Source organism: Triticum urartu, chromosome 1, assembly GCF_003073215.2.
Source record: "Triticum urartu cultivar G1812 chromosome 1, Tu2.1, whole genome shotgun sequence".
Taxonomy (NCBI): Eukaryota; Viridiplantae; Streptophyta; class Magnoliopsida; order Poales; family Poaceae; genus Triticum; species Triticum urartu.
In genome coordinates this window covers 572,120,889-572,134,456 of record NC_053022.1, presented here as the reverse complement: position 1 = coordinate 572,134,456, position 13,568 = coordinate 572,120,889, and the positions used below count along the sequence as shown (strand labels likewise).

Sequence of the window (13,568 nt, the reverse complement as noted above, 5' to 3'; positions counted from 1 at the left end):
GTGCTGAAAAATATCCGCGGAGGTAAACTCCATGATCGGCGCCCGATCAGATTCGATAGGAACGGGCGCAGGCGGTTCGGAGTCCGTGGTCGGAGAAGGATCCGGCAGTTTATCAACACGACTCTCATGCAAGGTAAGGTCGATATTCGGCTCGATCGCCGCTGAGGATAAGGCCTCCGTGGCGGGGTCCATCCACCCGTCCGCGGAAGGCGCAACTGGCTCCGCATTGAGGGTCGGAGCGGCTGCCGGTGCGATTTCCTGAACACTGTCCGATGGTAGAGCTAAATCGTACTCATCGTGACCGCGTGACGCACAAGGCAGAGGCTCGAATCCTTCGAAGATCAAGTCTCCGCGGACATCGGCCGTGTAGTTTAAGCTTCCAAACCTGACCTGATGGCCAGGGGCGTAACTTTCGATATGCTCTAGATGGCCAAGCGAATTGGCCCGCAGTGTAAAGTCGCCGAACACGAAGATCTGTCTGGGGAGAAAGGTCTCACCCTGGACTGCATCGCTATCGATGATAGTAGGAGCCATCAAGCCTAACGGCGACGACACAGAGGAACTCTCAATGGAAGCACCAATGTCGGTGTCAAAACCGGCGGATCTCGGGTAGGGGGTCCCGAACTGTGCGTCTAGGCCGGATGGTAACAGGAGGCAGGGGACACAATGTTTTACCCAGGTTCGAGCCCTCTTGATGGAGGTAAAACCCTACGTCCTGCTTGATTAATATTGATGATATGGGTAGTACAAGAGTAGATCTACCACGAGATCAGAGAGGCTAAACCCTAGAAGCTAGCCTATGGTATGATTGTATGTTGTAGTTGTTGTATCCTATGGACTAAAACCCTCCAGTTTATATAGACACCGGAGAGGGTTAGGGTTACACAAGGTCGGTTACAAAGGAGGAGATTTCCATATCCGTACTGCCTAGCTTGCCTTCCACGCCAAGTAGAGTCCCATCCGAACACGAGACGAAGTCTTCAATCTTGTATCTTCATAGTCTAACAGTCCGGCCAAAGGATATAGTCCGGCTGTCCGGAGACCCCCTAATCCAGGACTCCCACAGAGATCATCATCATCGGGCACATCGTCTGGTTCCTCTTGATCTTCAGCAGCTTCCCCCATTGCAGCATCATTGGGCACATCGTCTGGTTCCTCTTGATCTTCAGCAGCTTCCCCTGTTGCAGCATCACCGTATTTAGGGGGCACATAGTTGTCATCGTCCTCTTCTTCGCTGTCTTCCATCATAACCCCTATTTCTCCGTGCCTCGTCCAAACATTATAGTGTGGCATGAAACCATTGTAAAGTAGGTGGGTGTGAAGGATTTTTCGGTCAGAGTAAGACTTCGTATTCCCACATTTAGGGCATGGACAACACATAAAACCATTCTGCTTGTTTGCCTCAGCCACTTCGAGAAAATCATGCACGCCCTTAATGTACTCGGAGGTGTGTCTGTCACTGTACATCCATTGCCGGTTCATCTGCGTGCATTATATATAATTAAGTGTGTCAAAAACCATTACAGAACATCATGAATAGATAATTAAGTGACCAAATTAATAGAAGTTCATCATCACATTAAAACCAAAGTACATACATAGTTCTCATCTAACAACATATAGCTCTCCAGAGCATCTAATTAATTAAACCATATATTGAAACTATGTAAAACATTTCAATGCGAAAACAAATGCGATCATAATCACAACCAAGGTAACAATTGATCCAATGACATAATGATACCAAGCCCCGGTATGAATGGCATATTTTCCAATATTTCTAATCTTCAAGCGCATTGCATCCATCTTGATCTTGTGATCATCGATGACATCCGCAACATGCAACTCCAATATCATCTTCTCCTCCTCGATTTTTTTATTTTTTCCTTCAAGTAATTGTTTTCTTCTTCAACTAAATTTAACCTCTCGACAATAGGGTCGGTTGAAATTTCCGGTTCAGCTACCTCCTACATAAATAAAATCTATGTCACGTTGGTCGGCATAATTGTCATAAACAATAAATGAACCAAATAATTATAAAAAGATAATATATACCACATTCGAATCATAGACAGGACGAGGGCCGACGGGGGCGGATACCAAAACCATCGCACTATATAATAACAAGCAATAAAATAGTAAGAAAATTAGACAAGTATCTATCTAAAGTAAGAATTTTTTTTCTTTTAGAAAGAAGATAAGAACAAGAGGCTCACCACGGTGGTGCCGGGCGTCGAGATCGGCGCAGGCGATCGACGACGGTGAAGACGGGAATGGGACGTGACGGGCCGCTAAACCTAGACAAATCTCGAGGAAAATGGAGCTTTGAGGTCGAGCTTCAACAGGAGAAAGCTTAACTAGTGTGGCTCGGACATTTCATCGAACACCTCATGTGCATAGGAGGTGAGCTAGAGCACCACAAAGCCCTCCCCTCGTCGGCTAGAGAAAAACAGAGCACTGGAGCGCTCTGCTCGCGGGCGAGGGGTATATATAGGCACCTCATTGGTCCCGGTTCGTGGCATGAACCAGGACTAAAGGGAAGCCTATGGTCCGGGTTCAAATCACCAACCGGGATCAATGGTGGTGGGCCAGGAGCGAGGCCCAATCGTCTCGGTTCGTCCCACCAATCGGGACCAAAGGGGTCAGACGAACCGGGACCAATGCCCCCACGAGGCCCGACAGGTCCGTGGCCTCACGAACCGGGACCAATGCCCCCATGGATCCCGGTTCTGGACTGAACCGGGACTAATGGGATGATCCGGCCTGAACCAAAGCCTTCTTTTCTACTAGTGATTCTCAGGGTTTAAAGCAGACTTCGCTAAGAATTACAAATGGTCGGAATAAAAACCAATATTGCACTTGTTGTACCAACAAAAACACCACGGTAACTATGTAGCACACTTACACAAGAGCATGTAGATGTAGCTAAACCAAAACTACTAACTAGGTAGCCAGTATCGCGAACCAACATGTGGTTGAATGGTTAGAGGGACTGTGGTATCCCCAGCCCGTCAGGGTTCAAGTCCTGGTGCTCGCATTTATTTCTGGATTTATTTCAGAATTTCTGGCGATGCGTATTCAGTGAGATGTCGGGTCAGTCTTTTGAAGGTGCTCGTAAGGGTAGGGTGTGCGTGCATGCGTTTGTAAAGGTGAGTGTATGAGCGCTTGCGTCTGTACTGTATTCAAAGAAAAACTAGGTACCCAGTATTGTACTAGAATAGCACCACAACAGTGCAGAGCAAAATGTGGAAAAGTTAACAGCAGCAAAACGGCATAACTTTTTAGTATTTATTTATCAAAATCAACCAATCACTAACCGCAACGCGGTTTCACACACATTAAACCTATCCAAGCGAGGCTCATCCACCGGAACACTTCCACAGAACACACACCACAAGAACACAGGGTACATACATCGAATAAAATTGGGGATCCCTCCCAGCATCGACACTTACCTAGAATCTGTCTTGGAAAGGTTTGGGTGTGGCCGGTGAAGGTGGCAGCGAATGGATGCTGTCCGGGGTTCGTGGCTAGGTGGCGGCGAACCGAACAGCTTGGGGTCGGAATAATCGTTGCCCACAAGGGCGGGCGGGATGTGAGCCGGTGGACTCATGGATCTGGTGGTCGGGGGGCAGCGGACGGGTGGAGTTGCGACCCCTGTGGCCAGAGGACGGGGTGCGCGAGGATGGTGGCGGCAAGGAGGAGGGTGTGCAACAACGGACGGCGCGCGACAACAGGTGGTGAAACGGCGGTGGGGATAGGGTGGCACATTGACAGCGTGTTTGGTTGGGGGTAATTAGAGATAGGAAATGGGAATTGAAAGGGTATGAGACTTTAAATTTATTGTTTGGTTAGAGGAATTGGAAATTCACAAGGAAAGAGGCATGAGACTTGAGACTCTAACTCCCACCGTTTTAGGGGAGGGGGTGGAAGTTAAAAGGGAATTGTTTAAGTGAGTCGATCTTAACCGCTCATTCTAACTTCCGTTGTCTAGTCCCATGTCAATTTCCACGAACCAAACAAGGAAGTACAATTTCTTCTCAAATTCTCACACATAACTTCTATCATGCACCAAACAGAGAATTGGGAATAAAACGACTTATCCCATGTCTAATCTTAACCCAACTCCCTACTTAAACTCTCATTCTCCTTCCCAAATATTACCAAACACGTTGTGAGGACCATGGGTGGAGCGACAACTGTGTATTAGGTTTGGGTCCTTGATTTTGGGGGCTGGTCTAAATTGGACGGCGTAGCCGAAATTTCCACCACTCGCGCGCCAATATTTCGGGCGCTTGCATTGACTGCCTCACACGTGTTCACCTACGCCGACACTTATCCTATGTGCATACAAGCTACCAATGTTGGTCCTTAGTCGTGCCCATGCGTCTACTTACGTCGAGTGAGAAACCTGCTGCCAGATGAATTGTTGTTGTCGTTAAGATGTTGCCGACACATAATTGGTCGACGATGGTGCATGGTTGCCGATCGACAGATGATGCGACAACAAAGCTACATATCTATGCCGGCAAATGTTGTGTGGAGACCAGTGGACCTTTGCCTACAGAGGTGTGTCGCCAAAGCTCCAGCGTGGTGCAGTGACAGTTGCCGCGCAGGCTGTATTGAGAGCAGAGTTTTGCTCTTGTAAGAAAACCAGATTGTTGTAGTAGTAGTAGAGATGTAGCTGAGCTTATATCAATGGAACCCCAAGGTGATTCAAACAAGACATTCAAACAACACCAAATGATTTGTGGATTCATTGTGAGAACATAATACACACTCGAGTGATTTGCTTTCTTAGATTATCTGTAGTCATGAGCTTCTATTATCTTATATTTTCTCCGTTCCTAAATATAGTTTTTGTAGAGATTTTATTATGAATCACATACGGATGTAGAGACCTGACGCGGACGGATGGCGGGATTTGCATTCGCGCAAAACACAAAGGGCCGACGACGACGACAGAGCCCCTGAACAAGCTGGACGTCCCAGATTCCCAGCAAGGAGCATCTACAGGCCCAGCGAGATCGATTCCATCCATCCGCCGAAGGCCCAAAGAGCGAGCGAAGGGAAAGAAAGAAGAGAAAGCCGCGTCGAGTCGTCCGATGCGGCGGTCGCGTCATCGAACCGAGCAAATCTCCTCCTCCTGAAATTCCCCAGAGAAGACAACCAACCACCCACCACTCCCAAGTCTCCAAAGTCGCCGTCGACGCCACCAGCAGCAGCGCGGCCGAGATGGGGGGCGGGGACGCGGGCCCGGAGGCGGCGGCGGCAGCGGCGGCGGAGCAGGAGGCGAAGCGCGCGGCGGCGGCGGCCTACGACTACGAGGCCGACCCGCGCTGGGCCGACTACTGGTCCAACGTCCTCGTGCCGCCGCACCTCGCCGCCCGCCCCGACGTCATCGCCCACTTCCGCCGCAAGTTCTACCAGCGCTTCATCGTGAGCATCTCCCCCTATCTCCCCTTCCCCCCTCGCTCCGGTCGATTGGCGCCTAGCTAGTACCTAGTAGCCCGAATCTGCCGCCGCCCTTCTGTGCCGCGGCTTGCTGGATCGCGGTACCCTAGTCGGGGTGCTTCGCGGTAGGCCGCCTGCTCACTAGTTGGCGCCGATCTGTTCGTGCTGCTCGTCCTTGACTATTTCAGACCGGGAGATGTCTTCAGCTGCTGCTTAGTGCTCTACTAGCTGAGATTAGTACAGATGGAGGTGTTGTAGCTCCTTTTGCTGCATCTCGAGATCCAGATGCTCTGAATTTTGGTAGCAGAATTGGACTACTCCCGGCAGGCAGGTCGCAGGCTGTATTCAATTGCGATCTGCAGGCGTTGCTTGTTTTAGGAAAATGCTACTACTTACTAGTAGCTGATTAGCTAAGGGGAGGTTTGCTGTTGCTTGTTGCTACAATAGAACCCTCTCTCTGGTGTTCTCCAGGTCGACCGGTTACTGCTTCTCGAGCCTCAGCAGGCTCCAGATACGCTTGTTCGCTTGAACAAACCAGCTGTTTGGTAGATATATACATTTCCTTCTTGCTGCCTCTCTGTGGGGTTAGGATTTTTACTCCATGTCGGATGTCGCAGAGTCTAGAAAATGGCAAACACAGTTATCCACTCGAATCTGGCCATTTCTGAATCCCCCCCTGTTGGTTTGAATCATATATCCTGCAAAGGGTGGTGATGTCTAACGCTGGTTGGTTCGCTTTCTCGACTGAATAAGATAAGATCGTGATTTGTGGGTTGGGGATTGCTAAGGCTTCCTTGTCATAAGTTTGAAAGCGGTGTTTCCATCTGCTACTTACTATCTGATTAATGAGATGGAGGTGCTGCAACTTGATATCACAACCCTCTGGTGCTCTCTGCTGCTGCATCTTGAGCTCAAGCTCGTTCAAACCTGTATTATTTCGAAAGCAGGGAAACCGTAGTTAAATTGCCCAAACAAACCATCTGCTAAGTAGATGGAGATGTTTCTTCCACTGTGCGGGGGGGGGGGGGGGGGGGGTGGGGGTTAGCGTTACTCTGTGTCAAAAAGTTCTATAAAATGAAGAACAGAAGTTTGCCACTTGAATTTGGCTGCTTTTTAAATTACCGATATGAGTCATATCCTTCAAAGTTCAAAGGATGATAATGTCTAAATCTGCTTGGTTTGCTTTCTTGACTTGATAGGATCGTGATTTGGTGGTCGAGCCTATGTCAACCACTGGTTCCACTCAGCCCAGCAGGCCAGACATAAGGTCTTCACCTTCAGCATCCAGTGAGAGTGTCAGGGCTCGCAATTCAGGTAAAATATACTGCACTTTTACTAGCCACATAAGATCCAACAATTTCATGGACTGTGTTTGACAGCTGAGTTCATACATATCATGTGTAGGTTCTAGTTCCAGATCAGCTGCCCCGCCACCAGCAGCACCACAAGCAGGGGCTGCAAACCCTTTACGTTTCGATGCAAAGACTATACATTTCTCCGTAAATGCCTGGGTAAGGAAGAAGCCACCTTTCTCTTCACAGTATGAATGCGTAATTGTGTAATATTTGCTGAAAGGCGCAAATTCATTGGTTCTGGTTGCTCCTACACTTACGGCAGACCTTGTGGACAACCTAGTTTGCTCCTACAATTACGGTGATTGTGTGGATAACCTGACATGGCATCTCTGTTTTTAGTCTTCTCCTTATCAATAACTCTATTCTGCGTTGGAAAATCATCTCTTATATATAAATGCTATAACAATGGTTTCATTACATAACTTGCGCATGTTACCCTTGCTCTTACCTTTATTTCTTGCTTGTTGGTATATTGTAGTTGAGTTTTGTACATTGTAGTTGAGCATGACATGCTCAAACTTTTCCATCTGATCAGGTACTGGTTGTTGCTGGTCTGGGAATGCTTCCGATCTTGCCAAAACATCTTGCAGACAGAGCTTGCAAGCTTTCGTTGCTGGGAACAGTCCTCTCCTCAGGATATTCGTTATACAGTACCTATGGGGTAAAATACCTTCCTACCTGAACCTTGAATGGTCCATCCTATTTTTGTTGTGTTTCTTGCCCTGATGGTGTTGATCTAATTCACCTTTTTTTTCCCCGTTGTGCATGAAGAAACCAAGAGAATTGAACATGGCTGCAATTCAGGGTTGGTTGCAGTCAGTACTTGGAGCCAAGGACTTTATCCATTTAATGTTCTCTTTGTTGCTCGTCACATCTCAGCTGCACTTAAAGAGTAATATACAGCTTTTCTCTTGCAAGTTCATGATTCTGATATCTGTTTTCCGAAACTTTCACATGAATGTTTACAAGTTCCGATCTTCCTTTTTTTTTCACAGTTGCTGCGCTACCTGTCTTCTGCTGGGCGCTTGATCATGTTGCCAGATTCCTAAGGCGTAACTTTTCCCGCTCATCTTTCTACAGGTAGTTATCTGTTGAATTATCTCTGAATTCCATTTGTGTAGTTTGCTGCACAACCAGTCTCCACTGCCCTGTGGCTAACATTGTCTTTCTGTTATCTCGTTTAGGGGATACTTGGAAGAGCCTTGCCTTTGGGTGGAGACAAACAACACCACGCTCAGCCTCCTTAGCTCGAATGCTGAACTTGCCTTGGGGTTCCTTCTGATCATATCACTGTTCTCGTATGTTGCTCTGACTTTCCTTGGAATCATGAAGACTTTATTTCATCTTAGTTAGTGCATCTTATGACTTACAACACCTTGTTATCTTGCAGGTGGAGGCGCAATTTCATCCAGACATTCATGTACTGGAACGTAAGTTATCTTCTGCACATCTGATCTTTATATATGTTCTCACTGATTCCATGCATTCACTACATAGCTGGGGAATAAATAACGCGAGGCACAATTTGATGTGTTTTGTGGCATGTTATCAAGCCATAGTTGAGTGTACACCTAGCAACCATCAATCTTCAGCTAGCGGCGCTTCCTTTAGCAGTTGCGACTTTGTTATGCTGATAGTTGCCTTTCCACTGCATCGTCACTTACTGGTCGTTTTTCCTGGCTTGCTTGTCTGTTATTATTCAGGTGCTGAAGATGATGTACCGCGCGCCCGTGACATCCAGCTACCACCAGAGCGCGTGGGCCAAGATCGGGCGGACCGTCAACCCGTACATCGACCGCTACGCACCGTTCCTCCAGACACCCATCTCCATGGTCCAGCGGTGGTGGCTCAGGTAGCGAGCGAGACACGGAGGAATCTGGCATGCGAGGCCTGTGGCGGAGAGGGGAAAAACATATACTATCTACTACTACTACTACTAACTAGCATCGACCTTCCCTGGTGATTTCAAACTATAACGCTCGAAAGTCGGGACTCGAAACACGACGTGTACGTGGTTGTGCGCTTTATTCCCATGTTGGAGTGGTAGGCTTGACAATGAGAATGGTTGGTCGACTTATGCATCTCAGTACCTCTGTGGTCCTGTGCCGTGCCGAGCTTTCGGAAGGTGCCTTGGAGTAGCCTGAACTTGAATCACGGTGCTGTCAGACCATAGTCCCTGATTTGTGGCGAGTACTTTTGCGTTATACTGGTTTAGTTCCCTGTATCATACGTGGTTATCTGGTGTAGTTTGTATGGTTCCGTATCATCACTGGTAGAATTCCCCACTGTTGATGCTTGCTTGAATTCTCCACTGTCTTGTGGAGCAGCCAAGTTAAAGGCCATCCATCCAAACAGATGTAGTATGTGAGCTATCAAGTTGTCAGTTGGGAAATTTATAAATCTATCTGGATTCGACGAACAAGCAAGTGATTCATTTTGTTTCGTTCGAACTCAACCAGCAGCAGAAACACTCAAAATTCCACACGCATGTACAACTTCTTCCGCTGGAAATCTATCCATCTTTTCTTGCATCATCCTTGTTCCCATTCCTGTCTGAACTAACAGTAGCAGAAACTCCAGAAAAGGGTATTCAGTTGCCATCGTCTCCAACGTCTTCAGGACTCCGGCCGATGGCGTAGCGGTCTTTTTTGGATAGAATCATGGAGGCTGACGCACAACGCCTTGGCCAGCCAGCAGAGCGCGCAGAAGCCGAGGCCGCCCAACCATGCGAAGCGGCAGACCGTCGAGTTCACGGCGGCGGGTAGCCCAGCCATGGGAAGACACCCCTGGCGAGCACGTAGGGGACACCCAGGGCGGTGATCAGCTTCGTGATGACAGGCGTGCACACGTCCTGGAAGAACCACCACATGGGCCTAAGCTCCGCGGAGAAATCTTCCTTCGCCCGGTTGAGTTTCGCCTCCCACCTTTCGTCGACCAAGCACTTTGATCCATACTTGCTTCAAGATCCTCCCCGGGAGCCAAGTGCGGAAGAAGGTTGTAGCTGGGAATTCATCGTTGGACCCGACGACGAAGGGGGATATCAGTGATAGATCAACCAACAAACCAGTCAGGAGAGGAATTAGAACGACGACGCTCTGGCAGCAGACATGATCAAGTTAGACTCAGCTTCAGCGTAAAATAGAAGAAATATATAAATTCCTTACCCATATGAAGAGAAGTACTCCCTCCGTCCTTAAAAAAATGTACTTCCAACTTTGTTGAAAAGTCAAACTTGTATGTTTAACTGTATTTATACAATAATAGACCAACATTTATGCCATCAAATTAGTAGCATTAGATTCAGGATAAAATATATTTTTGTCATATACATATTTGGTTTCACAAGCATTGATATATTTTTGCACAAAATCGATCAAACTTTGAGATAGTTTGAAGCTCCAACAAAGTTGAAAGTATACTTTTTTAAGAACAAAGGGAGTAGACGCCTCTTCAAAGCGAGAAGGCATGTCCCCCAGGAAGTCACACGGGCAGATAAATCTCGAAAAGCGGCAATTATATTTGATATGACGCAAGCTCCAACATCGATAGCAAATAGATCTACAAGAAAAGATCTGCATGAGTAGGAGAAGATAAAACATTGTACTTCCATTGCAAAAAGGCATATGTATGGGGGGAGCAAATGGTCGGCCGCTTAGCCGATAAAATATTATGAATGTGGCTAGATCTCATCGTCAATCCACCAAATCCCGGTCAAGTGACACGACATATAAAAACAAAGTAAGAAAAAAAACTAAATGAAATTTCGCACGGATATCGAACGAGCCTTCAGCCGAACCGAGATTTAGCAATCCTGAAATATCATATTACGGCATCTCTACTATATCAATGGATGGAAACCGTAGCAAATCATGCATGTACCATATTGATTTCTTTTATTTAAGGAAAGGAAAATCCAAAACGAGGGCATGTATGAATCGACCGGGAGAATATAAATACTCAGTAGATGCTACGAGAATCGATCGGATCGGAGATTAAGAAGACACACAGCGTCACAAGAAAGGACCGGACGATCATTGTCATGGCTCGTATCGCCGCGAGATGGGTGGCCCTTGTTCTTGTCCTCGTTTCGCTGGTCGCCTCCGCCTCCGCGAGTACGTTGTATCGTCGATCGATTCTTGTTGCATTATTACGCGCTGCCAGCCTTCTGGACTGACGAACGCTTGATGATTCTGTTGGTTGTGCTGCAGCGTCGTCGGGGGAGCCGCACTGCTGCGTAGACCACCACGTGTGGGGCAACGCGCTGGAGAACAAGGGGTGCAAGCGGGAGGAGAAGGACGACGAGTGCGACGCGTGGTGCCAGTCGGCCTGCCGCGGCGGCGAGTGCAAGAGGCGCGACAAACTGCACTACTGCCACTGCTACTGCTGACCTCGATCGCACGCACGCTAGCTACATATCTCCAATTCTGCACGCGGCGACCCTTGATGCATGGCACATTGCTTATTGCTGTGTGAATCGATTGTTTTGCAATAATTAATATAAACTAACTAGATGGTACTCCGGGGATTGCTGCCGGAACACTTGCTCAATGCCAAGATCCCTACTACTTGAATCATCAATTGGAAAACACGATATATAGATTATACATACAATAGAGAAAACAAGCTTGTTTCCAAACACACATGATTATTATTTTCTTAAAGCAAAAGACTAACGCCCGACTTTATAATTAAAACCACATGAAAGTCTATCCAGCGGATCAAGATCCGCTTGAGACTGTCCTTCTCCATTGGCAATTGTTAGGGGACCCTCTTTTGGCCTGACTAGTGGATGGGCGGGGCCATGTTATGTACGTGGTTTTCAAACTTGTTTGCCATCTGCTATTGGTGTTAGTCTCCATGGTTGTCCACAATAGCCATTCTGTTGAACATTTGGGCCCTGGAGACTATAGAGTGGGCTAGTTTGCGGGCTGCCCTCCCGCCGGTGCTCGTGGATTATCTAGACATTGTATATATCTTGGTGTCTGGCCTCTTCTGGGGTTTCCTCAGCTTAGTATGTCATGCCATGTGCCAGCGGCTATCTATTGCTTGGACCTCTTTGCCATGGAAAGCACACTTACGCCTCGAGATTGAAAATTTTGTTTGGCAATTGTTGCGGAATCGCCTCCCATCTAGGGGCAGAGGTGATCAAACGGCATGACTCTGGGATGGGTTGTGCCCACTTTGTGGTGTCCCAGAGATGGGGGCACACAAGATTTGTTTGGAATTTTTCCCATGATGCTGTAGGGCCGGACTAGGAGGCCCTGGATCTGGTCGGGTTCCTTCAAACTTGTCCCAACCAACCCGGAAGGAAGAGACATCTCTTCAGGCTTGTGTTCACAGAGCTAGCTTGGACCATATGGATGATACGCAATAAGATGATCATTGAGAGGGTCTTTCTTAGGCGTGCCTCTAACTGAATTTTCAAATTTGTTGCATTTTTCGTCACTGGCACCCGTTTTCTAGATAGCGAACTCGCGGTTGGATGGGCCTTATGATGGACGCGATGACTAATGTCACTCGCCGTCATGCCTCATTGCAGGCCTCTCGAGACTCTAGCCACTTGGTGGTCCTTTTTCTTATTTCTTTTATGCTTCTTTGATTGTGTTTATGTTGATGCCTCAACAGACTTTTTTATTCCTATTCGACACTTGAACTTGTTGTATGGACGTGGTGGCCGCCTTATTTATAAAGCGAAGCGAAATCATATTCCGAGAGGGTTATTTTATATAGACTAGGTATTTGCATGTGCGTTGCCATGGGGTATAAATATTATAACGCATTAGCCCATAATTTACATGTCCATATTATATGATTGTGTAAATATTTTTTTTATCAAATTCTGCATGTGATTTTATTTTATAATCACTTATTGACTTGCCAAAGAAAATATAGTTTATTTGGTAAGTCAATAAAAGATGAGACAATTAAGACAATTTTCAAGGAATGATCATCAGGAAAAATATGAAATGTTGGAAAGCACTTCGTCTGGTAGGAAAAGTAACGCTGTTCTTTTCTAATTTTATTTATATAAGTAGTAGAGATTTCAGTACAAGAGTAATAAAATAGGACCTGAATTTCAGCGAGCGTCAGATTTTTAGACATTGTAAATCGAATTTTTATGGAAAATATTCGCCGAGGAAGACAGATTTAGTTGGAGTATGGCAAATCTACCTAAGTTCATTTTCTACCAGGAAATTATCGTGCTTGCAGAACTAAATTCTAAAATCGGATTTTTAGCATTTCAAAGTATATGCACGCACCTTATATATGCATAATATACTAGTATTATTACGGGTTTTTTAGGCAAACTAGTACTGTATAATTAGGTGGAGATGTGAAGTCCTGGACTTACATTGGTGCTTGCATTTTCCTTCTCTTAGGAACACATACAAGTAAAAGGATAATGATAGCCCTCCCATTAACTACTTCATTTTCATTTATGAATTTCATAGTAATAGAAATCCATATCCTTCCGAGACAGAATTTAGAACTTGCTATCCGCTTGCCTAATAGGCAAAGATAGCTCTTCTCTAGCCCGGCTAGATAACAAAACAATGAAATAGCACGTCACTGTGGTGATAAATCTTCTTAATGAAATCTTACTGATTCGACTCGTGAACCTTTTCCAAAGAGTAGTGGCCTTCGTTCGAAAGGTGAAAACAACCAGTCAATACCTTATATAGTTTTGGTTGTACGCATCATGCATGGATATTAGACTAATAATGTTATAATGGAACATGATTTTTATTCCGTTGTTTT

The 13,568-nt window shown here is 46.4% G+C and overlaps 1 protein-coding gene and 1 pseudogene across 1 annotated transcript; one reads left to right on the top strand and one right to left on the bottom strand.

Annotated features, from left to right (window-relative positions):
- Positions 1 to 5,112: 5,112 nt before the first annotated feature.
- Positions 5,113 to 9,033, top strand: LOC125531747. The gene is made up of 9 exons (XM_048696031.1): positions 5,113 to 5,439; positions 6,654 to 6,768; positions 6,859 to 6,965; positions 7,345 to 7,470; positions 7,581 to 7,701; positions 7,805 to 7,889; positions 7,994 to 8,107; positions 8,200 to 8,239; positions 8,513 to 9,033. The coding sequence occupies exons 1-9, from the start codon at positions 5,236 to 5,238 to the stop codon at positions 8,663 to 8,665; spliced, it is 1,065 nt and encodes a 354-aa protein (XP_048551988.1). The 5' UTR covers positions 5,113 to 5,235; the 3' UTR covers positions 8,666 to 9,033.
- A 366-nt stretch (positions 9,034 to 9,399) lies between these two features.
- Positions 9,400 to 10,642, bottom strand: LOC125533210 (annotated as a pseudogene).
- Positions 10,643 to 13,568: the final 2,926 nt, after the last annotated feature.